Raw genomic sequence first — 26,768 nt, forward strand, 5'->3', positions numbered from 1 at the left:
TGGGACAGCTTTCCTCCAGACATTGTGGGTGCTTTATCACTGGACGTTTTTAAGAAGCGACTCGATAGTCACTTGTCTGAAATGGTATAGGTTCGTGATGGCGAACCTATGGCACACGTGCCATAGGTGGCACACAGAGCCATATCTGTGGGCACGCAAGCATTGCCCTAGTTCAGTTCCAGCTCGCATGTGCATGCCGGCCATCTGATTTTCAGGCCTTCCGGGCCCAGGGGAAGCCGGGAAACAGGATGTTTCCGGCTCTGGAGGGCCTCCAGGGGGAGTGGGGAAAGCCATTTTCTTCCTCCCCAGGCTCCATAAAGCCTCTGGAGCACGGGGAGCGTGGGGGAGTCACGTGCACGTGTGTGGGGGTGCAGGGGGCAATGAATAATGGGTATGGGCATGCACGCACACGACTCCCTCATGGCCCCGCTTTTGGCACACGATGGCAAAAAGGTTAGTCATCACTGGTATAGGTTCTCCTCCTTGAGCAGGGGGCTGGACTAGAAGAGCTCCAAATTCCCTTCCAGCTTGATTCTGATTCTGAATCCTCAATCCTTTCTTGTGCTTTTTGCTAAGTTGGAGGTTTGAAAGCAAACATGAGCATCAGTGGAGATGAAGGTTATCGTTTGGCCTGAAAGTGATGTGTGGCTGTCAATATTTAAGTGGTGGAGATTCCCTAATCATTTCAAGAAGCTCTTTCTGATGAGTATATCCACTAGAGCAGAGTTGCAGGCAGAAATGCAAAAGTCCTGAATACCTTACTATTGTTTCAGCTTTTCTTACTTGCTTAATATTTGCTTAATATTGTCGAAATCTGTCTTTTCACCCTGCTTCATATTATGTAATGCAAGTCATAATGTGGCTGTTCTTGAGGGAAGCGAGTTTAAATCCTTCAGAGAGATTTTTCTCCATCTCCACAGATGGTTCCTGGACAGGAAAGAGAGGAAGATGGAGAAAGTGCCACCTCTGAAGAAGTTGAAGCCTTTGTCAGGCAGGGAGCCCTTGAGAGGGGCCTTTCCTCCTACTCCCAAGCCCATCATCCCTACCCTCTCCCTTCCCCTCAGACACGCTCCTCTTTCCCGCTCTTTCTACAATCCTGCCAGTTTGCACCAAATCCGCCAGGGGGACCCCTCTGCTAAAACAAGTGAACTCCCGGTGCTTCCCCATTGGTCCACCGCAGGGCGAACGTCACAGCTTTCTTTCTAGAGGAGGCTGCGAAGGAACCCGCTTGACGCTCTAGGATGCCGCACTCGCTCGCCTTAACCCCTAGGGCTCCGCGGGAGGCGGAGAGTCTGGCGGGTGGAGATCCAGACGTGCCCCGGGTGAGGTGGGGGCTCTTCCCGGGCAAAGGGAGGCGGAGGAGGGAGAGACATTCGCCCGGCCCTCCTCCGGCTTCAACTCCGGGTCCCATGCTCCCCAGCCTCCCCGTGTCCAGGGAGGGCCCGAGTGGGGGGAGAAGCGGGTCGGCCTTGCAGAGACCCAGCATGAGAGGAGAGAAGCCTGGCGAGGAGGCAGGATTCGCACCAGGCTCCCTGTCTCCGGAGGGGGAGAGAAGCGGGGCGGCCTCTCCAGCTGCCTCTTTCACAGCTCTGCTCGGGGACACCTCAGTCCTGCGCTGGGATGAGCCGCTTGGGGCTCCGGGGAGGTTGGGTGAAGGTTGTTCAATGGCTGAATTATACTTTCTAATTATTGGTATTTATTTTTTCTTCCATCTCAGATAAAGAAACTTGAAGCCATTTGAAATCTTTTCAAGGCAAAATTTTTCTTGGGGGAAGAAAAAGAGCGGAATCCCTTGCAGGGCTCAGTCCTGCAGCACCAGAAATGGTCCCATGAAGGAAAAGGCATCTGGAGACCCACCAGAGTCCTTGGAGCCATTTGGAGTTGCTCTACAGGACAGAGAAAGGATGGAGACACAACCTTTTGGAAAGGAGGGAAGCGGAAAAGGCCCTTCAGCTGCTCAGCCTGGGAGCTGTGGGGAGACCTGGACAAGAACTGGGCAGGAGATCCTGAAGGAGGAAACCATCCTCCCTTCACAAGTTCAGCGCTGGAAGTTCATCCAAAATCAGGAGGCTGAGGATCCCCGAGGACTTTGCAGCCGACTCCATGACTTTTGTAGGCGATGGCTGAGACCAGAAAAGCACACCAAAGCCCAGATGCTGGACCTGGTGGTTCTGAAGCAGCTCCTGGCCCTTCTGCCCCTGCCGATGAAGAGCTGGGTGCGGGAGTGTGGAGCAGAGACCAGCTCCCAGGTGGTGGCCCTGGTGGAAGGCTTCCTCCTGAGCCAGGTGGAAGAACAGAAGGAGCAGATGGAGATGCAAGTGAGACACTTTAGGGAGCTCAAAAGAGAATAGAGAAAGTGTTTGAATATTTCATCCCTTCTTTCTAAACTTCTGATACTCATAATATGTGGCCATGTCCCACCAATTCTTGTAGGATATTGTTCCATTGTTTTCTCACTCAACCATATGGATGGATATTGGGGGCTTTGAGGTTGTGTTCCGAATATAAGAATCTACTTTACTTCATGTGATGTACATTAATTCTGCTTCTTTTTTCCTTCCTCCTATCCGAAGGGCTGCACTGTGGAGATCAGAGATCCTGAGAGAAAGACGAATCCATCAAATCCCCCTCAGGAGCTATATTTCAGGAGGATCTCTTGGGAAGATCAAAGTCAGGACATCTCAGGTGGTAATCTTCAAATTACCCATCTGCCTTACCTTCACTCTCTCTTCTCTTCTATAGGATACCTCCTCCTATTTTGTTAATTATGCATTTTGAAATTATTTTATCTTTACAGAGAAACAAAGAATGAAGTTTTCTGGTTTTTCTGACAGAAATCAAACAGCGGTTGAACCTCCAAATCAAGTAAGAAAGGGAAACGTTATTAAATTTGTATTCTCCCTTCAGGAAGTGAAGCAGGTGTGCAGAGTACTCTCTCTTCTATTCCCCCCCTTGTTTGGCCTGGATTATATTTGTGTTCTTCCACAACATGGACAGCAGAATAGGAGATTCAAGTTGCTGGCTGACAGCAGCTCTGGTTATCTTGTTCATCAAGGTCAGTGATGGTGAACCTTTTTGTCGTTGTGTGCCAAAAGTGTGTGCATGCGTGTGCCAGCACCCATAATACAAGGGAGCAGGACCACTTTCCGGCCAGCGCCTCTTACCGCTTACCTCAGCCACTCCATGAATGAGGATCTGCACTCTCCTCTGGTCCTCCTGGTGCAGCTCGCCGTTCTCGCACTGCCGGGGGTTGGTTCTCACACTGTCACTTCCCCGGCAGCACCAGGAGCAGCCGGCCGAGGCTTCAATCCCTCTCCCCAGGAGCATGAAGCTGCACAGTGGCTGGAGCAGCCAGCAGGGCGGCGGGACGCTTTAATCCCTCCCGCCAGAAGCTTGTGTCTTGCAGTTGTTGGGAACTCCTGCCTGAAGGGGAGGCAGATGGGACAAAGGCAAGAAAGCCACAATCAGGAAAAAAAAATCTATTCTATTCTATTCTATTCTATTCTATTCTATTCTATTCTATTCTATTCTAAAAAATGAAGCAAGAACACTGGCTTCAGCTAGAGTCATTTTGGCAGGACGCGGTGGCTCAATGGCTAAGACGCTGAGCTTGTCGATAGAAATGTTAGCAGTTCAGTGGTTCGAATCTCTAGTGCTGCATAACGGGGTGAGCTTCTGTTACTTGTCCCAGCTTATGCCAACCTAGAAGTTTGAAAGCACATAAAAAATGCAAGTAGAAAAATAGGGACCACCTTTGGTGGGAAGGTAACAGCATTCCATGTGTCTTTGACATTTAGTCATGCCGGCCACATGACCACGGAGACATCTTCGGACAGCGCTGGCTCTTCAGCTTTGAAACGGAGATGAGCACCACCCTCTAGAGTCGGGAACGACTAGCACATATGTGTGAGGGGAACCTTTACCTTAGAGTTGTTTTCAGAGTTGACACTACTTACTTTAATGCTCCCTGTGTGGCAGAACGTTGGAACAGACACAAAGGTATTTCCACAACGCTATTCTGTGTTTTAATAAATGAATTCAATCAATAGCTATGTGAAAAAAGTTACACTGGCATTGAAAAAATGATAACTCCAAAAAAGTAAACAGTGTGGCCAGGCAGCTTTGACGGCAGACAACATTCTGGGATGCATCATCAGAGGTATTTCCATCAGCAAAAAGGAGCTCCTATCCCTCCACATAGGGCTTTAGTGAGACACCATTTGGAATATTATGTCCAGTTCTGGAGACCTCACTTTAGAAAAGGTATTGATAAGATTGTGTGAGACAGAGATGGGCAACACGAGGGAAGGCAAGGAAAGGTCACCACAAAATTACGACAAAGAGCCTATGAGTTGCATTTTCTAATTCAGCATCACTATAACCCCATTCTCCTTATGGTTTTCTTTCTCAGTTATTACTTGCATTACATAATGTGAAGCAGGGTGGAAAGACAGCAAAGGAAGAAAAGATGAAACAATAGTAAGGGATTCAGGACTAATTGCATTTCTGCCTGCAACTCTGCTCTAGTGGAAATACTCATCAGAGGGAGTTTCTTGAAATGATGGAGGAATCTCCACCACTTAAATATTGGCCACCACACAAAAGAATAGATGCGAGATAAGGAGTCCAGATGCACTGAAAAAAAGACGTGGTGGCTGCAGGCTTCTTGCAGCGAAAATTACCGACCTCTGGCTCCGTTCCACTTCTCCATCATGCCGCCACTGCTGTGTTCTATGTGCCCGCTGCCTGCGAGCACCCCATTTCCTGCTGCCGCTGCACCACAGATACTTGCCCAGAGCGAAGCTGGAGGCTGGTAACTTTTGCTTCAAGAAGCCTGCAGCCGCCGTGTCTTTTTTTGGGATTGAGAAGCTGGCCAGAGACTGCCGAAAACTACCGGAGGTCTCGAACATGCCAAAAAAGCGACTGCCGTCGCTGCCCTATTCTTCAACAGGACAGTGATGGCATTGCTTTCGAGACCTCTGGTAGTTTTCGGTGGCCAGCTTCTCAAACCAGGCTTCTTGCAGTTGCATCGAAAAAGAGAGCTTTCCTTCCCCTCTGTCATCAGCTGCTGCAGGAGGAAGGTAAGCCCGAAGAAAGAGGTGGTTGTGGGAGAGCAAGCAGGACATCTCACGACAAGGGGGGCGAGATGCGGGCTGGCAGGGAGCCCAACGGCGATGGCTCAGCCCTGGGTTGCCTTCGCCTCTGCCACCAGCTACCATGAGAGGAAGGGGAAAATGGGTAAAAAGATTTTTTTTTTTCCTATCGGGTTCTATGGGCATGGCTTGGTGGGGGGTGTCATGTGACTGAGTGGGCGTGGGCGTGAGTGACATCAGTTGGCCATACCAACTCAGTCACATGACCGTACCCCAGGCCACACCCATCAAGCCATGCTCACAGAAACAGTAGTGGAGAACTTTGAATCCCTCCACTGCTGGAAAGCCGCCTGCATCAACCTGGAAGCCAAAAATGGGTGAGGAGGGGCGGGGCACATGAGTGTGGCGAGGGCATGCACAGGGGTCGGGGGCATGCAAGGGGTATATGGGGGGCGGGGTGCATGTGTGGGGGAGCTCGCATTGCATTTGGGGGTTGCGCACATGCTTTAGGCACTCGGCACCAAAAAGGCTAACCATCACTGACTTATGCCCAAGCATTTGGTTTTTCTTTCCTAAATGTAGAACCTAACATTTCTCAACGTTGTTTTTCATTTTGTTAGATGGGGCCCAATCTGTGGATCCTTCTATATCTTGAGCTTATCTTCTGGAGTGTTGGTCTTGTCTGCAAATTTGATGACTTCCCCTTTTATCCCCTAGTCTAAATCATTAATGATGATGAACAGATCTTGTGAATCCTCCTTTTCTGTTCTTTTTTTCGCGTTCAGGAGAGTCTTGTGTCCTTCGAGGAGGTGGCTGTGTCTTTCTCTGAGGAGGAATGGTCTCAGCTGGATTCTGACCAAAAAGCCCTGCATTCGGAAGTCATGCTTGAAAACCATAGGAATGTGGTCTCTCTGGGTAAGAGTTTTCTTGTCCCAAATCAGAGAGTTCAAGAAGACAGTTTATAGTTTCTTTTTATTAAAAAATCACTAATCAGATATCATCTCCCGGAAAGGAAAAGGAAAGTATCTGGCCTTCTAGTACCCCAAAGAAGGAAAGAGTCAGTGTCTCTTTGCTGAAATGCTTTTGGGCCATTTCCTATGTGTATTTTTCAATTTCTCTTTGAACTTATCTGTTGAGGCCGAAAAGAATGAGGTGTGTTCTTATGTGTCCTCTGGAGGTCACGTGAGAGGAATGTGTTGTCATTTGTCCTCTGAAACCTCCCAAAATTGTGTGAGAACAGAACTTTCACTCTGAGGCCATGGAAGAGCATTCTCCCAATCCAATTCAAGAACAAAGGCCTCATGAAATGTGACTCAGAGCATCTGAGGGTATAGGCTATGACAAAGTTACCACAGTTCACTTAGCGACCGTTCAAAGTTATGATTGCCCCCCCACTAGTTTAGACCCAATCCCAAAATTATGAATGTTGCAGCACTATGGCCGTCCACACTTTACTAATTACAGCAAAGGTGCTACAACATTCGCCCTACCTATTCCCCCACCCCACCCTGCCAAGACTTACCCTGCGACAATGTAGAAAGCATCAGTTCCTTTGTCTGCTTTGGTGCATTTGCAGAAAACATAGGGCTAAAGTAGTGAGAGATCACATGAGATCAGTAGCGTGAAATCTCGCATTACTGGTCTCGTGTGATCTCACACTATATTAAGTTCGGCCTTTGTCCTCTGCTAACTGAGCCCTGCACAAGATCTGGGGCAAAATGCTTTGCAAACAGAGGGAAGGCCTCTTCGTTTTCAAAGACTTTTGCCCGGATCACCACCAGATGGATTCGTAACTGGCTGATCAACTGCACTCAACATGTAGTCCTCAATTGAACTGCATCTACATGGAGGTATGCAGTGCAGTAAGTATGCAGTGGGAAGCCCAAGGCTCTGTTTTAGGCCCAGAAGTATTTGTTAGGGTGTGTGTAAAAAGTATTTGTTGCTTGTGCAACGAGCAGAGCAGAAACACACAGGGAAGGAGATAAACGTCCAGCTCTTGTGAGAAAAATACTTTATAGATAACAGTCTCGGTGTAAGTAAAACAGTCCAAGGTCATAAACAGTAATATCAGTCCAGTAAGTATCTTCCCTTACCAAAGCAAACAGACTTTAGTAACTCTTGGTATACAGTACCATACGCAGTAAGCAACAGGATACAATCAGGTATCAATCCGGAAGAAGCAGGAAGAACCAGGAAGAACGAACGCTTCTCTGTGCTGCTTATTTATGCACTGTAGCCTAATTACAGGGTTCAGCAAACCCTGATTACATGGCTCAGTTGTTTCTTAAAGAAACAGATATTGCCTGACCAACAAGTTAGGAGTACGCTGCAAGCTGAACCTAACATTCTCCCCATTGGGCAGGCCAATATACACAATAGATACAGAAACAAAAATACACATCCAAATCATATATTGTACAGTGGTATCAGTTACATTTCAGATTCTTAATCCAAATCTTTCACAACAATTGGTGTGTTTAATGGCACCTTGCGCTTTGGTAAAATTGTCGGCAATATTGTCCTCTGATGCACAATATTCCAATGTAACCATGTTATCCTTAACACATTGCCGAACATTCAGATAACGTATATCAGTGTATTTAGTCCTTGTCTTTACAGCAAGATTCGTTGCCATTTTAATGGCTGCCTGGTTGTCCTCATAAACCGTAATAGGATAATCCATTTTGAATCCAATATCTTCCATCAACTGTTTATAATAAATCAGTTCAGTACATGTAAGTGATAGACAAGAAAACTCCGCTTCCATGGTAGACAAACTGATATGTTTCTGGCGAATTGATTTCCATCCAATCAGGCAGTTATCCAACATGATTGCTATTCCAGACGTAGATTTTCTGGCAAAACTGGCATCAGCATATGCCTTTAATATCATATTGGCATTTGGTTCTAAATACATAGCAAAATGCAATGTTCTTTTAAGATACCTAAGAACACGTTTAGCAGCCTGCCAATGCCTATCAGTAGGCTCTGAACTATATTGTGCTAGTTGATTAACACTAAAAGCTATATCAGGCCGTGTCCAGTTGCTCAAATACGACAAACTGCCTATTAATGATTGATACAGTTCTTTACTGAACTGTGGACTCTGCAAACTATCCTGCTGGAATTCCTGTGCCATAGGAGTCTTGGCAGGTTTACATAATTCCATCCCATATTTTTTTCAACAATTTGCAGATCTTATTAGATTGTGATATTTTAAATCCTCTAGATGTTTTCAGGATATCCAGCCCTAGATAATGCCGTATATGTCCTAGATTTCTAAGTTTAAATTTTGTTTGCAACTGACCGATAATCTCTCTGGCCTCAGCGTCAGTTCTGGTAATTATGGCAATGTCGTCTGTAAAGAGTAACAAGAATGAAACACATCCATCCTGTTCTTTTTTAAACAGACATTTATCTGCTACGCCCTCATAGAACCCAATGTTATGCAATTCCTGCACTATACATTGGTTCCACTCGTAACCTGATTGCCTTAAACCATATAGGCTTTTTTGTAGCCTCCAACACTCAGTTCTATCCTGTGTATCATAACCAGGAGGTTTCTTCATATATATTGTATGCCTTAACGGAGCGTTCAAATAAGCTGTTTCGACATCTAAATGAGTAATAGAGCATTTATTCCTAGCTGCCCAAACAAGCATCGTTCTCAAAGTGCTCGCTCGTAAACTTGGAGCAAAAACCTCATCATAGTCTCTATCTGTCTGTGAGAACCCTTGTGCAACAAGCCGAGCTTTATGGGTTATTACCCCATCTACACTTTTCTTTACCTTATAGACCCACCTACAGCCTATAAGTTTCTCATTTGGTGGTATTCTTACAACTTCATAGACACCAAGCCTCTTCAAAGAATCAATTTCTCTATCCATTGCCTCTTGCCAGGCTTTTTGCTCCTTTTCTGGATATAATTTTATATCATGATAACTGGATGGTTCGATATCTACTTGGCAAACCACTGTGGCTTTATAGCGATCTGGTGGATGCTGGTCCCTGGAAGATCGTCTAGGCATAACAGGACTAACATCAGGTATATTGGGTTCATCCTCCCCTAACCCTAATTCCTGTTCCTGTTCTTCCACCTTAATAGATGGTTTATCATCCATCTCAGATGAACTATCATCAGGAATATGGTCTACCCTAACATCTACATCTGTAAAACCATAGTCTGCTTTTTCTAACCTGTCCCAGCCTTCATGTTCTAGGAATTTAGCACTAGTGCTACACAAAACTTTTGTTGTTCCTTTTTCCCAGAACCTATAGGACCTATGGTTAGCCTCATAGCCAACAAAAATCATTTTCTTTGCTCTCTGTTGGTCCTTCCTTCTCTGACTAACTGGTATATGCACCCAGGCTGGTGCACCAAAAGTATGTATATAACTTAAATCAGGCTTCCTCCCGTGCCATAAAGTAAAAGGTATTTTTCCTGTAGAGGAGTGCACCACATTATTTAAAATATGATTGGCACATAGTATTGCTTCTCCCCACAATTTATCAGGTAAACAAGCATCAGCCAGCATAGTCCTAGTCATAGCTTGTAGGGTCTGGCCTCTTCGTTCAATATATGCATTATGTTCCGGCCGAAAAGGAGCAGAACGTTTATGCTGTATCCCAGCATCCTTCAAAAACTTAGCCAACTGATGGTTAGTAAACTCAGTTCCATTGTCAGTAACAATGCATTTCACCTTAAACCTCTGCTTCCTTTCAACAAAACGAAGCCAATTTGTGATACATTGGAACGTATCACTTTTGGACTTCATAAGGTAGCAAAAACCATATCTAGTAAAGTGATCAACTATACTCAAAATATAGCATGCTCCCCCTAAACTGGGTTTCTTTGGCCCTATTAAGTCTAAAAAGACTACCTCCAAAGGTTTAGTTGTTTTAAACCCATTGCAGCGGTTTGCAGGTGTAACTTTGCTTTTATGCTGGTTACAAGTATTACAGTTCAGGTATTTGCTGCAAGCCCTTAATTTTATGCCTTTAGACTGCTTAACAGTCAAATTCAACAACCTGAAATTCAGATGACCAAGCCTTCTATGTAGTAAATGTACGCATTCATCATGAGGCTTTACATTTCCAAATTTAGCTTTTGACTGAACTAACAGTAATGACTTATCCCTAATGACAAATAAGTCGTCTTCTAATTCTGCAGTAACTACAGTGCCTTCACATTCCAGCAAACATTTGTTGTTTTTAAAAGTTACTGTAAACCCAGAATGTAGTAATGACTTTACAGATAAAAGGTTATATTTCAAACTAGGGATATAAAGCATGGGTAAAGGGTGCTTACTAATAGAACATTGAACAAGTCCCTCCCCAGCTACAGTCACATTCCAGCCATTAGCTAATTTGACCTTTTTAGTACTTTTCTTCATGTTTAGAAACAGTTTTCTGTTTTTTGTTATTGATTGAGAGGCACCGCTATCAATCACCCACCAATCATCTTTTATATTATTAGATGAACTGGTTGCTAAATTACACCCTTTCCTGGGTTTAGCAGAGTTTCTAGTAGATACTTTCTTATTATTACAATATTTTGCAATGTGCCCCTTAGCCCCACATGCATAACAGCGTTTAACAATATTGACATTCTCATATACAGCTTTCACTGTTGGTTGCTGTTGCATCCTTAACTGGTCTCGTTCTTGCCTACGTTTGGCCTCATCCAGTAACCTACCAGTTATACTGGCCAATGTTAGTTCATCTCTAGACAATACTTCTAATGATGAAACAAAAGAGTCATAACTGTCATCCAACGATGAAAGAATAATATAAACTTGCTGCAGTTCAGTAAACACAAGGTCTTTCTCATGTAGCTCCTGGAAAAGCCCTGTCATGGAGTCCAGGTGAGCCATCATGTCTCCTCCTTTCTGAAGATGTAAGCGAAATAATTTCCGTGTCAGGTAGATATGGACACCCACAGAGTCACGAACGTAGAGCTTCTTTAGCTTTGACCAACACCTCGCAGCAGACTCTTCGCCCCGGAAATGGACAAGTTGCTGGTCTCCCAGTGTCAGGCCAATAATGCATAAAGCACGCTCGTTGTCCCTGTGAAACTTCGCTATCTTTTTGGCATCTTCTTCGTCATCAGCATTCAGTGCAGTTATGTCCGGTGGATTATTAACCATGTCCCACAGTCCTTCTTTTCGCAAAAGTAGACAGCATTTTGTGGACCAGGTAACATAGTTTGTTCCATCCAACCGGGTTATAGTAGAATAACTTGTACCTTGCTCAAAAACCATCATCTTGACTACTACACCCACTGCCTGCACTTCTCACTTCCACAAAAACAAATTAAAGAGCCCTGGAACGTTCTGGGCCCATAACCAATGTTAGGGTGTGTGTAAAAAGTATTTGTTGCTTGTGCAACGAGCAGAGCAGAAACACACAGGGAAGGAGATAAACGTCCAGCTCTTGTGAGAAAAATACTTTATAGATAACAGTCTCGGTGTAAGTAAAACAGTCCAAGGTCATAAACAGTAATATCAGTCCAGTAAGTATCTTCCCTTACCAAAGCAAACAGACTTTAGTAACTCTTGGTATACAGTACCATACGCAGTAAGCAACAGGATACAATCAGGTATCAATCCGGAAGAAGCAGGAAGAACCAGGAAGAACGAACGCTTCTCTGTGCTGCTTATTTATGCACTGTAGCCTAATTACAGGGTTCAGCAAACCCTGATTACATGGCTCAGTTGTTTCTTAAAGAAACAGATATTGCCTGACCAACAAGTTAGGAGTACGCTGCAAGCTGAACCTAACAGTATTAATACCACATTATAATGCCTTGGTAAGGCCACACTTGGAATACTGCATCCAGTTTTGGTCACCTCGATGTAAAAAAGATATTGAGACTACAAAGAGCGCAGGAAAGACCAACAAAGATGATTAGGGTACTGGAGACTAAAACTTATAAAAAACGGTTGCTGGAAGTTGTTATGTCTAGTCTGATGAAAAGAAGAATTAGGGGTGTCATGATAGCAGTGTTCCAATATCTCAGGGGCTGCCACAAAGAAGAGGGAGTCAAACTATTCTCTAAAGCACCTGAGGGTAGGATAAGAAGCAATGGGTGGAAACTAATCAAGGAGAGAAAACAACTTAGAACTAAGGAGAAATTTCCTGACAGAACAAGTAATCAGTGGAACAACTTGCCTCCAAAATTTGTAAATCCTCCAACATGAGGAAGTTTTTAAGAAGAGATTGAATAATAATTTGTCTGAAATGGTATGCAGTGATGGCTAACATTTTTGCCATTGCGTGCCAAAAGTGGGGGGAGTGCAGGGGGTCACTCACGTGCATGCCCACACCTATAATTCTATGCGCCCTGCCCCTCGCACATGTGTGTGCCACCCCCCCCTCACGCTCCCCACTTTGGGCATGCGATGGCAAGGTAGGCCTGTTTTTCGCTCTCCCCAGGCTCCAGAGCCTTTCTAGGAGACTGGGGAAGACAAAAATGGCCTTCCCCACTCCCCTGGAGGCCCTCCGGAGGCTGGAAACAGCCTTTTTCCTGGCTTACAGTGGGCCAAAAGGGCCCGAAAATCAGCTGGCCAGCGTGCACATGCATGCCGGAGCTGAGTTTGCGTGCCCACCGATATGGCTCCGCGTGCCACCTGTGGCACACGTGCCATAGGTTCGCCATCACAGGTATAGGGTTTCCTGCCTAAGCAGGGGGTTGGACTAGAAGACCTCAAGGTCCCTTCCAACTCTTAACAATCTATTCTCTTCAATTCTAAAACCCAAAGTTCTTTCCCCCAATCCACATGTCCATCACATGGTCCAGTCAGGTCACAGTCCCCAGTCCAGTTGGTTTCCATCCATGCCTCCCCAGTATCTGGTGAGAACGTTGTGGATTTACAGGGGAAAGAATTTTATTTTGGTTACAAATCCCCAGCTATCTGTATTCCCCACTCCCATTCCCACAGCGAGGCTCTAGCCAGCTTCGCTGTGGCAGCCCTGAAGACACTCCAGCATGGCTTCAGGATTAACACACAGGCCTATAGTACTATTGTGTGAGATCAGTAGTGTGAGATCTTGAACTACTGATTTTGCATGATCTCGCACTAAAGTAGTTTAGCCATCTGTTCTCTGCTAACTGAGGCCTGTACCAGATCTAGCCGAAGAGACCTTGGAAGCCAATGAGACTTTGGGGCAGTGAAATAGCCATTCTTAAGCCTCCCAACCTTTCCAGTCTCGGCATAAAGAGTGTTACAAACCAATGGGAAGCTTCAAGCAAAGGATTTGCCCCAAAGTCTCATCATTGGGATCAAGGAACAGGCCGAGCGGGTGTCCCGCCCGCCAGACAAACACCATAGAGAAGCTGCTCCAAGGTACACTGGGGAAGAAGGAATTTGTTTCAAAATTGTTTCAGTTCTCACATGTCTCTACTGAAATTAATCCACCCCAATAAATCTTAAATTTTCTCCTAATTCCTTCTTGGATGTTTCCTCTGATTATTCCCTAACTCAAAACTGGCGGTATTAAATAAGATTTGCATATAGAGATAGATAGATAGATAGATAGATAGATAGATAGATAGATAGATGATAGATAGATAGATAGATAGATAGATAGATAGATAGATAGATAGATGGATAGATGGATGATAGATAGATAGATAGATAGATAGATACTATCTATCTAGATAGGCACTATCGACCACGGAGAGGTCGACAGAAAAAGGAGGACTCTCTAGGACCTCGGGGGCGACAGCAATCACCCTGAAGGTTCAGAGGAAACCCTCCTAATTCCAGCCAGGAAAAAAACCAGCCACTTTGGCTGGCCGGAGCGCTGTCAACCGATAAGTGTGGAAGCGAAGATTCAAGAGAAACATCGGTAAAGACTAAGTAGATTGAGATATAAAGGTATAATCATAAGGACCTAAATACATTGGCGAGAATAGGACTCCAAAAAGCGGCGGCAAGATCGTCAAGCAAGCGGCGAGAGACAGTGATTGGAGCGAAGCTCAATACACACAATGACAATGCAGATCTGACAGGCAAAAGGAACGAGTGACAGACAAAGAGGATTATAAGTAAGCGGTGGATTATAACTTTAAAATAACACAATTTGACTTAACAGAGGAAAAAAGGATTATTTAAGAGAAAGATTGTAGAAAGTAAACCTAAAGAACTGAGACTTTTTTAAGATCGTTGTGAGCGGAAGGAAACCAACTGAACAGTAGCGAATGGCGGACTGAGGATTTGGAGAAGGAAACTTTCACTTTGTATCCAGCAACAATAGTAAATTCAACTACAGACACGAGACGTGTAGTGAGACATTAGATACATTGACGCTGTTGCCAAAGGAGATACAACCTGCTACACAGGAATATTGGAACAATTGATTTACTTGAGTTACTTATGGATTTAATAGAGGATATTGAAACAGAACTGGGACAGCTGAGTGAAAAGAGGGCGAACTGAAGAACGAAGGAAGAAGGAAAGGAGAAGGAAGCAACCCCAATTGGTTTGAGAGTGATATACTTGAGAACTTTAAATATTAAACTACTAAATTTCATCTATTTTAAAACTTACTTAACTTTGCTTAAAGAATATTAATATCCAATTTGAAATTATTATAATACATAATAAGGAATTGATTTAACATTACTATTATTATTATTATTATTATTATTTTCTCTTATTGTCTTACTATTTCCTACCCTATTGAAACAACTATATAGATTGCAAAATAATATATTGATTAAGTGGAATTATATTGCATATTGACTAGAAAGTTAGATATTAATATAGACATTGCATAGAGATTGTTATAGATATCATTAAGGAATAATAATTGTAATAATTAATATAGGTAGCATATATTGGTAACGGTGATACAACTCAATAGAATACTTTAGATGATTTACAGAGAACTTTAATCCCATTGATCTATTATAGAAAGGTTATATAGAGATTGTTTAATTTTAAAGTGAATTTAAGTATTGTGATTATTTAGTATTTAAGTATTAATTGCATTATATTGTTTAGGGATAAGAATAGAAGAATGAATTGTTAAAATATTGTTTTTTCTCCCTAACCCCTTCGAATTAATTATCCTGATCCTTATATAACGATATTTCACCCACCCCCAACCAATTAGTATATGAAAATTTGGGGAAAATTAATACAAAAGACAACGATGGCAACATCTTCACTAACAATAACTAAATCAGGGAAAAAATTAACAACAAACCCAATACCTACACAATCTTCACCCGCACAACAAAAAACTATAGACACGATGTTAACGACAGACAAAGAAAAAGCTGCTAGTGCACACAGCATACAGAATATACAGTCTATACTAGCTATGATTCAGGAGGGGATGAACAAAACCCAAGAAACAATTGCAAATAACCACGAAGAAACAAAAAAGAACCATGAGGAATTGAAATCAGAAGTAGGACAAATAAATGATAATATTAAAAAAATGGACGATAAGATTGAGAGAATACAACAAAACATAGTTAAAAACGAAGAACGAATCCAAAACATGGAAGCCAAAATGATTCTAACGGAGAAAAAGATGGACAATATCGAACAAAATCAAATGGAGTCAACTAGAGAACTCGAAGAGTCAATTACCCATTTAGAATTAGAAAAAGCATCATTCTTCTTACGATTTCAAAATATTGCAGAAACAAAAGGAGAAGATCTAAGAGACCTGATGACAGATATATTAGTAGAGGCTACCCAAAAGGAAAAAACCGAAATTAGTAGGGAAATTGACGAAATATATAGAGTCCATACGAACTATGCTCGTAGGAACAAACTACCTAAAGAAATACATGTTAGATTCGCACGTAAAACTGTAAAAGAAGAGATCTACACGTCCATGAGAGAGGGAAAACCCTGCTACCAAGGGAAAGAAATAATAACCTTAAAACAAGTTCCAAGAAGAATAAGAGAATACAGAAAAAACTACAACTTTTTGACAACCCTACTGATTCAACACAAAATAATGTTCCGCTGGCTGGTGCCAGAGGGAATCTTAATATCCTGGGACGACAAAAAATATAAAATCGATACGATAGAGAAGGCACAAGAATTCTTTGATACTCACTTTATAATAGAAGAGGAACAGGAAACTAGACGTGATTCAGATAATGTAAACCAGGAATACCCCACGGGGGAAACAAAAAAAGGGAAGGAAGAGAAGGAGCCTAGGGAAAGGGAGAAGATGGAGAGAGAAGGGGCTAGGGAGAAAACGCATATGGTAACAAGAAACACAAGTAAACTTAAACTAATAAAGAAAAACTAAAGGAAATGGGACGAGAGTTGAAATTAATCTCAATTAATATAAACGGCCTTAATCTACCAACCAAAAGAACACACACTTTCAGAAAACTTCAAAAATTAGACATAGATATTATCAACCTACAAGAAGTACATATCAAAAAACAACATCAACAGTTACTAGAAAACAGAAAACTTGGAACACTATTCACCTCACTATCAGATCAAAAAAAAAGAGGTATCGCAGTATACATTAAAAGCCACATCCAGGCAAAACAAATCTACACAGATGAAGATGGCAGGATACTAATGATAGATATTAAGATGGAGACCCGAAATATGTTATTGATATCAATATATGCCCCGAATGGGAGCCAAAAAGAATACTTTAAAAAGATACACGATAAAATTAAAGAATTAGACTACGAACATCTATGTATAATAGGGGACTATAATGCAATCGTTGATATGGAATATGACTACCAAAGTAATAAAAAAAATAACTCTAGGAAAAAGACACTACCTGATTCTTTTAAGGACATGACTCAAGAGTTACAATTGAAAGATGCCTGGAGAGAACTGAATAAAACTAAAAAACAGTATACTTATTATTCAAATCCCCATCAGTCCTGGTCCAGACTAGACATGGCCTGGATGACCGCAGAATTAAGAGAAAATATAAAAGAAATTGAAATCACACCGAATATATGGGCGGACCATAGTCCTATAACAATAGTCTGGAAAGGCCAACCAAAAAGGGGACGATGGATGATGGATAGAGAGATCATTAAAGATAAAGAATACATAGAGATGATAAAGAAAGAGATGGAGATATTTTTCCAAATAAATAACAGGGAACAAACATCATTGCAAGTCCTATGGGACACTACAAAGGCATATATAAGAGGATTAACAATCTCATTTAAGGCGAAGAAAAACAGAGAGAAACAGCAAAGAAGAAACGATTTATTGATGGAGCTCAGAAAACAGGAAGCAGAATTACAGAACAGACCTGACAAGAAAGAGATCAAGGGGAAAATAAATCTCATCAAACATGAAATAAATTTAATAACAACAACAGAAATAGCTAGGAAAATCAAAATGGCAAAACAAAACCAATTTGAATTCGCAAATAAAACAGGACGTTGGTTGGCTTATAAACTAAAGAAAGAAAAGGAAAAAAAAATAATACACCAACTACAAGACGAACAAGGGCAATTACAGCACATGGACGAAGAAAAAAAGCGAATCGTAAGAAATTTTTATCAGGAACTATATGCACAGGAAGAAATTCAATTGGAAAAAGTGAAAGAATATATAAATAAATCCAACATTCAAGAAATAAAGGAAACTCAAAGAGAACTCTTGAACAAACCAATATCGATGTCAGAATTAATGGAAGCAAAGAAGAAGCTGAACAACAATAAAACACCAGGTCCAGACGGCATCCCAACGGAATTTTACAAAATTGAATACCAGCCAATAGATGATATTTTATTACAAGTCCTAAATGAAGCAATCTTAGAAGCCAAAATTCCCAAATCATGGATTGAAACAATCATCACTCTGATACCCAAAGAAGACTCAGATCTCACCCAAACCAAAAACTACAGACCTATATCACTTCTAAACGTAGACTATAAACTATTTACATCAATCATGGCCCAGAGAATGAAGAAAATTATTGTGAATTACATCCATCCTGATCAAAATGGATTCATTCCAAACAGGCAAATTAACAAGAACACAAGAACAATAATAAATATACTGGAATATTATGAGCAAAAATCGAATGAAAAGATGGCTCTACTCTTCCTTGACGCACAAAAGGCGTTCGACAATCTTAACTGGGGATTCTTAATACTACAATTAGAAAAAATGGGAACCGGTGACAAATTTTTAAATATGATTAAAACAATATACTCAGACCAAATTGCAAAAATATGGATAAACGGAGAGACAACAGACCAATTTAAAATATCTAAGGGAGTGAGACAAGGATGTCCCCTCTCTCCTATATTATATATATTAGCATTGGAACCACTGTTGAATGAAATCAGGAACGACAATGAAATAAAAGGATTAAGAACAAAAAACCAGGAGTATAAATTACAGGCATTCGCAGACGATGTAGTATTCATTTTAGAACGACCAAAACAATCAGGACTGAATTTACTAAGGAAGATAGATCAATATGGCGAAGTGGCAGGATTGAGAATTAATAGGCAAAAAACTAAACTACTAACCAAAAATTTGACAAAAACCCAGGAGAAAGAATTGGAAGAGACATTAGGAATACAAACAACAACCAAAATAAAATATCTAGGAATCTGGCTCACCAATAAGATATCATCCCTCAAAGAAGACAATTACATCAAATTGGCCAAACAAATCCAGAAGGACTTAGAGGTATGGAGTAAGTTGAAATTATCACTACTAGGCAAAATTGCTTCAATTAAAATGACAATTCTACCAAAAATACTATATCTATTTAGAACAATACCGATAAACCCAGGAAAATCATACTTCAAAGACCTTGACAAAATGATATTAAAGTATTTATGGCATGGAAAAAGAGCCAGGATTAAACTGAAACACTTGCAGGACACTAAAGAAAGGGGTGGTCTGGGACTACCAGATTGGCAAACCTATTACACTGCAACAGCTTTAACTTGGATTAAGGATTGGATGACACTTAAAGATAAAAGAACACTAGCACTAGAAGGATTTGACCTGTCAAAAGGTTGGCACGCATTTCTATGGGAAGAAAAGCCCAGACAACATGAACACTTCAGGAGACATTATATCAGAGGAGCACTGGCAAAAATTTGGACTGAAATAAGGAGAAAACACTACGACAAAATCCCAAGATGGCTATCAACCATGGAGGCCCAAATCTACCCGAACACAATGGACACAGACAGGATGAAAACCTATGACGAATTGTTGAACACAGAGGGAGATATGAAAACAAGAGAGGAACTGAGACAACAAGGCACGGATATTGATTGGTGGCCGTATTTACAGATAAAATCAAGATATAAAAGTGATATGGAAAAATTTGGAATCCAAAAAGAAAGAAATGAATTAGATAAAATTATAATGCAATCAGATGACAAATTAATAGCTAAAATATATAACTATCTATTAAAATACAAATTGGAAGAAGAAGTGGTGAAGGAAAATATGATTATTTGGGCCAAAAATTTTGGATATAATATTAACCTAGAGAATTGGGAAAAAATATGGAAAGTAAATACTAAGCTGACAATGTCCGTGCCCTACAAAGAAAATACGTACAAGATGTTTTATAGGTGGCATCTCCCCCCTGCACGGTTGGCAAGGATGTTTCCCAATACTAATCAGAACTGTTGGAAGTGTAAAATACAGAAGGGGACCTACTACCACATGTGGTGGTCATGCCCCAAAGTCAAAAAATTTTGGAAAACAATTCAAAGTCAGCTGGAAGAAATTACCGCCCAAAAAGTACCCCTCAGACCAGAAACTTATCTATTAGGTATACTGACAAAGGACTATAAAAAAGAGACACAACATTTGATAATACATATCCTAACTGCAGCTAGAATTGTCTTCGCACAAATGTGGAAATTGGAAAACACGCCACCAGAAGAAAAAATAATACAAAAAATTATGGAATGTGCAGAAATGGACAAATTGACCAAAGAAATACAAGGAAAAGAAGATACAGACTTTTACTTAATTTGGCAAGAATGGTACAAATGGTTAGATAAAAAAGACACGAAATAAGAGATTACCACCCAATACTACAAAAATAAGTAAATAACAGGAAATATCGTTATATAAACATTGATACAAGATGAAAGATAATATATATAGATATATTGATATATAATTACCGAAGTAGCTCTACTTTCAAAGTTCAAGTCATGCGACTTGATTTCATTGTATAGTTAGTTTATGTCTAGTTTGTTTTAATGTTTATGTCTATATGTGTATGTTTGTTTACAATAAAAAATTTAAAAAAAAAAAAAAAAAAAAAAAAAAAAAGATAGATAGATAGATAGATGATAGATAGATAGATAGATAGATAGATAGATAGATAGATAGATAGATAGATGATAGATAGATAGATGGATGGATGGAAGGAAAGAAAGATATTGTCAGCATTCCAAGTAACACCCCCAATGAAGGAAGACTCAAAAGTTCCATTTTATTAGAGATGTCATATTGGCACATCTGGGGTAAACCCGAATCTGAAAGTTCCGGGTTTGTCCCCACCCAAAGAAAGTCAAAGATTCATCCCCTGCACCCACAAGTCCATCACATGCCCCAGTCATTTCTCTGTCCGAACTGGAGATAATCCCCAATCACTTCCATCCAGGTGCAGGCTGAGTGTCCTTGACTCCCAGAGAAAGGAATGTTGTTATGGCTAATTCTCCACTGACTCCTTGTAATTCCGCCTCCTGTTTTCCTAGGCACTAAATGTGGCAACCCTGAAGCTCCAAAGAAAAAGATGGCTTCCAGGCTGACAGGCTGTGCCCCCTTAGCTGAAAATTGTTTCCTGGAACGAGAGGAAATCAGGAGGTTAATACAGTTAGCATGTTAACCACCTCCCCCCACTCCAGGAGGATCCTTTGGCTTGTGGGGAAATATATCATGAAACTCTTTCACTAGAACATCAGTGTTTGCATCCCAACTCTTGACCCATGTAGCTTCTGAGAAAGGGTATCCTTTCCAATGAATCAGATATTGTAATCTACTATGTAGTCTAGAATCCAAAATCTTTTTTACTTCATAATGGGTTTCACCCTGTATCACAATTGGTTTGGGAGGCGTTACTTGCTGCAGTCTTAACCTTGAACTGACAGCTGGCTTCAGTAAACTGCAGTGGAATACTAAATGCACTTTACCTAGTATTCAGGGGAGGCTGAGCTCTACTGTTACCGGGTTAATTACTTTCACTATGGAGAAAGATCCTAAGAATTTAGGTCCTAGTTTCTTATTGGGCAACTTCAGCCTAATGTATTTTGTTGATAGATAGACTTGATCTCCCACCTGAAGGGGTTGAGGATTTCTGTGTTTATCGGTTTGCTTTTTATACGCTTCAGCAGCATCAGCTTCAATTTTTTGAAAACTTTTTGACAGTCTAGCGTCCAAATAGACTAGGACTCCCTTGTACAGGTGCTCATGCAGCACCTTTTTAATCAGTTGCATGAAGACCGTGGGGGCTCCTTGGAGCCCAAAAGGCATGACTCTGAACTGGAAGCTACCCAGTGGGCAGTTGAAAGCTGTCTTCCATTCGTCTCCCTCTTGAATGAGTATTTGGTAATAAGCTTCTCTCAAGTCTAGCTTAGTGAACACTACCCTTTGACAGATGGTTCAGCATATCTTTCATAAGGGGGAGAGGGTAGGTGTTCTTCACGCACACAGCATTAATGTGGCGAAAATCCACGCAAAGCCTCATCCCCCTGTCTTTCTTCTCTTTAAATAGCACAGGGGCTGCTACTTTGGAATTCACAAGTTGGGTGAAACCCCTGGCTAGGTTAGCGTCGATGTATTTCTGGGGCAGCCGGGAGGTGCTTCTGCAGTGGCTGCCGCTTTTTCCAACTGGTAGGAGCCGCTGGGGCTTTTCGCCTGTTGGCAGCCGTTTGGTGGTCTAGCTAAGCGAGTTCCAATATGATCAATTCAGTCATCTTGTGGGCTACTACGAATCAGATGAGGTCTCGGTGACATCCCATTTCCAGCCTAATGAGTTCAGTGATTATTGTAGCAGGGGCTCCACCTATCAGTGTCCCATCTACTTGCTCGAAGCATATGGGGCGAACTAGAGGACTCATCTTTATCCCTAGCTGCTCGACAATGGGTAGACTGATCAGACACCTGGTGCAACTGGTGTTTATCATTGCCACCATGTCACCCTGTACCCCGGTTTCTGGCACTACTAGTCTGATTTTGACAGCAAAGAGACGGATGGCTTTATTTACCATCAGGTCGTCTTCACTGCTGCTTCCGCTGGTGGTCCCAGGAAGGGGGTCTCTGGCCAGAGGTTCCTTGCCTTCATCTGGGGGAGGAGGAACCTCTACTGCTTCCCAGGCAAATCTACCTGCATCCGGCAGCTTCCTGGGAGTCCGCCTTCCTCGGGTTGCTGAGGGAGGCTGGGCTGAGGAATGGGGGTGGGAGCTAGCTAGGCACTCAGATGCTTTGTGTCCCAGTTGGTTGCATCTGAAGCACTTGACTGTTCCCACTGGCTTGGAAGGTGGCAGCTCTGCTGGCTTTGCTGGGTTTCAGTGACCTAGGACTTTCTAGGCTGGTCTCTCTGAAGCGGGCTTCCGATGGGGGTTGATTTCTCAATCCATTGCCACGACTATAGTATACCAGTCCTGCAGTCAGTCTGGTACCCCCCTGATGCCACAAGCTGGGTCTGGGTCCATGACTTCCTTAAAATAGTGAACGAGGAGTGATTCAGGCCAGGGCCTAAGTTTTCCAGCTATTCTCTGGAATTTCCAGATGAACTCTTTAGGGGAGCGGCCTGCCTGCTTCATGATCTTGATTTGTGCCTCGGTCTCCTACCTACGGTCCATGTCCTCAAATCTGACCCGGAGCAATTGGATGAATTCATCAGCGTCGTTCAATTCGGCGGCACCCTCATAGTCTAGATGGGCTATCCATTCTGCAGGCTCCCCTTTGTTCATCCCATCACTGATGATTGAGATCAGGTCTTAAGTCAGTTGGGTACTGGTTTCCATAATGGTCAATGTAAGCCCAGTTCCAAGTAATACATCTATCATAAAATAAATTCTGAGGCATTCTGTTTCCTCAAAGAATAAATTTATTTAGATACACCATCTTGGCACTAACTAGTGGAAAACCAGTACTGAAAGTCCCTGGATTTCCACATCACTATAAATAGGATTTTCTCAATTTTTCAAAACAATATGTCATATTAGCAAAATAGCCTGAGAACTGGTTGCTTGGCAACTTTGTTCCTCCTTCCTCTGGCCAGCCAGCTGTTGGAACGTGGCTGACTCATCGGCCAGCTATGTTGAACTGAAACTATCCACCTCAGCTCTCCCCCTTTCAGCTCCCAAGTGTGTCAAACTGAATTCATATGAATAACCCAGGATACAACCAAACCCACAATCTAATCAAATTCAGGCTTGACACCTAGATCTGATTGAGGAAGTATGCCAATTTCCCCAGATTTCGCTCAAAAGTCACCCTGAACCTTGGCGGTGCCACAGGGGTTGCGGCTGGTGGAGCCAGTGACAAGAGTTGCAGGGGGTGCGGCCAGTGGAGCAGGGACCGGCTGTGGTGCCGGCACCAGCAACCACTGGCATTGCACCCACTCCTGGCTGGGGTGGAAAGTCCAGCTGGGGGAAATCAGTTCTGCTGGTGCAGCATGAAGACCAGCTGGCGGTGGGGGTGGCTGGTCTCAGCAAGCCCCTTGGTTCCGGTTGCTGTGGCAGCTTGGCTCCAGTGGGAGCTGCCACTCTGGTGGATTGGGCCCACTGGGGGAGGCGGTATCGTACTTCATCCTGGGCCAAGTGGAAAGATGCCGTTGTCACATTCCGGACACTTGCGAGCTCCAGAAGGTGAATGTGGGCTGAGCCAGAACCCATCTCCTGCATCTTCCCTGAGTCTTCATACTGCCTGAGTGATAGGTCGGTGCTTGGGGCTCTGGACCCCAGACAGAACCCCAGTGTTTGGGGAACTGGTTAAAGTTTTTAAAGGAGATTTGGGTTAATGTCAGCGTTTCAAGTAATATCCCAAATGAAGGAAGACTCCAAGGCTAGTTATTCCTCAAAGTTCCGTTTTATTAGAGATGTCATATTGGCACATCTGGGGGAAACCTGAATCTGAAAGTTCTGGTTTGCCCCCACCCAAAAGAAAGTCAAAGATCTATCCCCTCCACCCACAAGTCCATCATATGGCCCAATCATTTCACCATCCCAACTGAAGACAACCCCCAGTCAACCCATCTAGGTGCAGGCCAAGTGTCCTTGACCCCTGTAGAAAGGGGGTTGTTGTTGTGGCTAATTCTCCACTGACTCCTTGTAATCCCCCCTCCCATTTTCCCAAGCACTAAATATGGCAGCCCTGAAGCTCCAAAGAAAAAGATGGCTTCCAGGGCTGACAAATATATTCTAAATAATTTCAAAGCTTTCATGCATCATGAATATAGAAATCACCATGTCTATATTACACCACTGTAGGCATGGAAAATACAACATAATGGAATTTTGAAAAAATTCAGAAAATATGTTAACTTTCTACATTTTGATCTTTTTCTCTAACCTTTTTATCATTTTCATTTCTCTTTTCCTTTGAAGGTAATAGTGAGCAGGAGAATCAAGATTCCTGTGAACTGTTCCAAGTGATCAATCGTAATGATGGAACAGAGAAATTTGGAATTCAAATGGAATTAGAAAGCCATGAGAAAAAACAGTCAAACCATAGGAATCAGGAAAGATCACTTTCTGCTGATGCTCCGATGCAAGACTTTCTTGCTCAACAAGAGAAAATAAGGAAAAAGTATATTGGGAAAAGTGTGAAGTTAATCAAAGATAAATTACATGTAAATGAACACCATTTAACCCAAAACAAAGGAGAAGATGCTATAAGACACAATGGACAAAATTACAATGGGACATTCATTCTTTGTCTTAAAAATAACTTCCTTACGTCTCAAAAAGGGATTCACACAAAAAAGGAGCCTTATAAATGCTTTGAATCTGGAAAACATTTTAGAACGAGCGGGCAATTTACTTCCCATGAAAGGATTCACACTGGGGAGAAACAGAGTTCAGAAGCACCTGTAGCCCACGCAGCCCAATCCCTCCAGGCAGCACGAGAGAAACCCTATAAATGCATGGAGTGTGGGAAAACCTTTATTCATAGCAATGGACTTAGAAACCACAAAACAATCCACACAGGAGAGAAACCATATAAATGCATGGAGTGTGGAAAGACCTTTGCTCTGAGCAAAAGACTTACTGTGCACAAAAAGATCCACACAGGGGAAAAGCCATTTAAATGCATGGACTGTGGGAAAACCTTTACTCAACGTGGTCATCTTATTTCCCATAAGATGAGCCACACAGGGGAGAAGCCATTTAAATGCATGGATTGTGGAAAGACCTTCGCTCTCAGAGGTAATCTTATTTCCCATGAGGTGATCCACACAGGGGAGAAACCATATAAATGCATGGAGTGTGGGAAAACCTTTACTCGTAGCAATGGACTTAGAATCCACAATATGATCCACACAGGAGAGAAACCCTATAAATGCATGGAGTGTGGGAAAACCTTTATTCATAGCAATGGACTTAGAATCCACAAAATGATCCACACAGGAGAGAAACCATATAAATGCATGGAGTGTGGAAAGACCTTTGCTCAGCATGGTCATCTTATTTCCCATAAGATGATCCACACAGGGGAGAAACCATATAAATGCATGCAGTGTGGAAAAACCTTTACTCGTATCTATGAACTTACTATGCATAAAAAGGTCCATACAGGGGAAAAGCCATTTAAATGCATGGAGTGTGGAAAGACCTTTGCTCTCAGCAGTGTACTTAGAAACCACAAAAGAATCCACATTGCAGAGAAGCCGTATAAATGCATGGAATGTGGAAAGACCTTTGCTCTGAGCAATAGACTTACTATCCACAAAATGATCCACACAGGGGAAAAGCCATTTAAATGCATGGAGTGTGGAAAGACCTTTGCTCAACGTTGTCATCTTATTTCCCATAAGATGATCCACACGGGGGAGAAGCCGTATAAATGCATGGAGTGTGGAAAGACCTTTGCTCAAAGTAGGAATCTTATTTCTCATAAGATGATCCACACAAGGGAGAAGCCATTTGAATGCATGGAGTGTGGAAAGACCTTTGCTCAACGCCGTTATCTTTCTTGCCATAAAAAGATCCACTCAGAAGAGAAACCATTTAAATGCATGGAGTGTGGAAAGACGTATACTAAAAGCAGTGCTCTTACTTCTCATAACAGAATCCACACAGGAGAGAAACCATAACAATCAGTGGTGAAATCTAAAATTTGTTACTACCGGTTCTGTGGGCATGGCTTTGTGTGTGTGTGTGTGGGGGGGTGTAATGTGACTGAGTGGGCAATTTTTTTTTTTTTTTTACTTTTAAAACCATTTTTCCCACAACCTCTTTGGCGAAGAGGTTGTAAAAAAATGCTTTCAAAAGGCTCTGATGATCCCAGCTGAGTTGCCTGATCAGCAGAGGCTTTTTTTCTTCTAAAAGCCTCTGCCAATCAGGCAATTTAGCTTGGATCATCAGGGGCATTTAAAAGAATAAAAGCCTCTGCCGATCAGGCAACTCAGCTGGGATCACCAGAGGCTTCAAAACCTCAGAAGAGGTTGTAGAAAAAAGCTTTTAAAAGCCTTTGACGATCCCAGCTGAGCCGT

The 26,768-nt window shown here is 42.3% G+C and overlaps 1 protein-coding gene and 1 pseudogene across 3 annotated transcripts; both read left to right on the top strand.

Moving 5' to 3' along the window:
- The window catches only part of LOC139311592 (zinc finger protein 721-like), a 47,822-nt pseudogene extending 21,386 nt beyond the window's left edge, over nucleotides 1–26,436 (top strand).
- On the top strand, nucleotides 1,285–24,746 carry LOC139311641 (zinc finger protein 202-like). 3 transcript variants are annotated; one of them, XM_070936126.1, is made up of 6 exons: nucleotides 1,285–1,327; nucleotides 1,718–2,318; nucleotides 2,574–2,685; nucleotides 2,798–2,865; nucleotides 5,879–6,008; nucleotides 20,806–21,028. In XM_070936126.1, the coding sequence occupies exons 2-6, from the start codon at nucleotides 1,830–1,832 to the stop codon at nucleotides 20,934–20,936; spliced, it is 930 nt and encodes a 309-aa protein (XP_070792227.1). In that variant the 5' UTR covers nucleotides 1,285–1,327; nucleotides 1,718–1,829; the 3' UTR covers nucleotides 20,937–21,028. The 3 variants fall into 3 exon arrangements, with proteins under 3 accessions (XP_070792227.1, XP_070792228.1, XP_070792226.1); XM_070936127.1 differs by lacking the exon at nucleotides 1,285–1,327 and adding an exon at nucleotides 24,661–24,746 and having other exon boundaries at nucleotides 1,603–2,318; nucleotides 20,806–20,914; XM_070936125.1 differs by lacking the exon at nucleotides 1,285–1,327 and having other exon boundaries at nucleotides 1,603–2,318.
- Nucleotides 26,437–26,768: the final 332 nt, after the last annotated feature.

Source organism: Pituophis catenifer, unplaced genomic scaffold, assembly GCF_029215685.1.
Source record: "Pituophis catenifer annectens isolate HBS135680 unplaced genomic scaffold, rPitCat1.0.hap2 SCAF_2, whole genome shotgun sequence".
Lineage (NCBI taxonomy): Eukaryota > Metazoa > Chordata > Lepidosauria > Squamata > Colubridae > Pituophis > Pituophis catenifer.

Coding starts and splice junctions, on each gene's coding strand:
- LOC139311641 (XM_070936126.1), top strand. CDS start 1,830: ATGAAGGAAAAGGCATCTGGAGACCCACCAGAGTCCTTGGAGCCATTT. Junction 2,686..2,797: donor TCAAAGTCAGGACATCTCAG/GTGGTAATCTTC, acceptor TTATCTTTACAG/AGAAACAAAGAATGAAGTTT. Junction 6,009..20,805: donor TAGGAATGTGGTCTCTCTGG/GTAAGAGTTTTC, acceptor CTGTTTTCCTAG/GCACTAAATGTGGCAACCCT.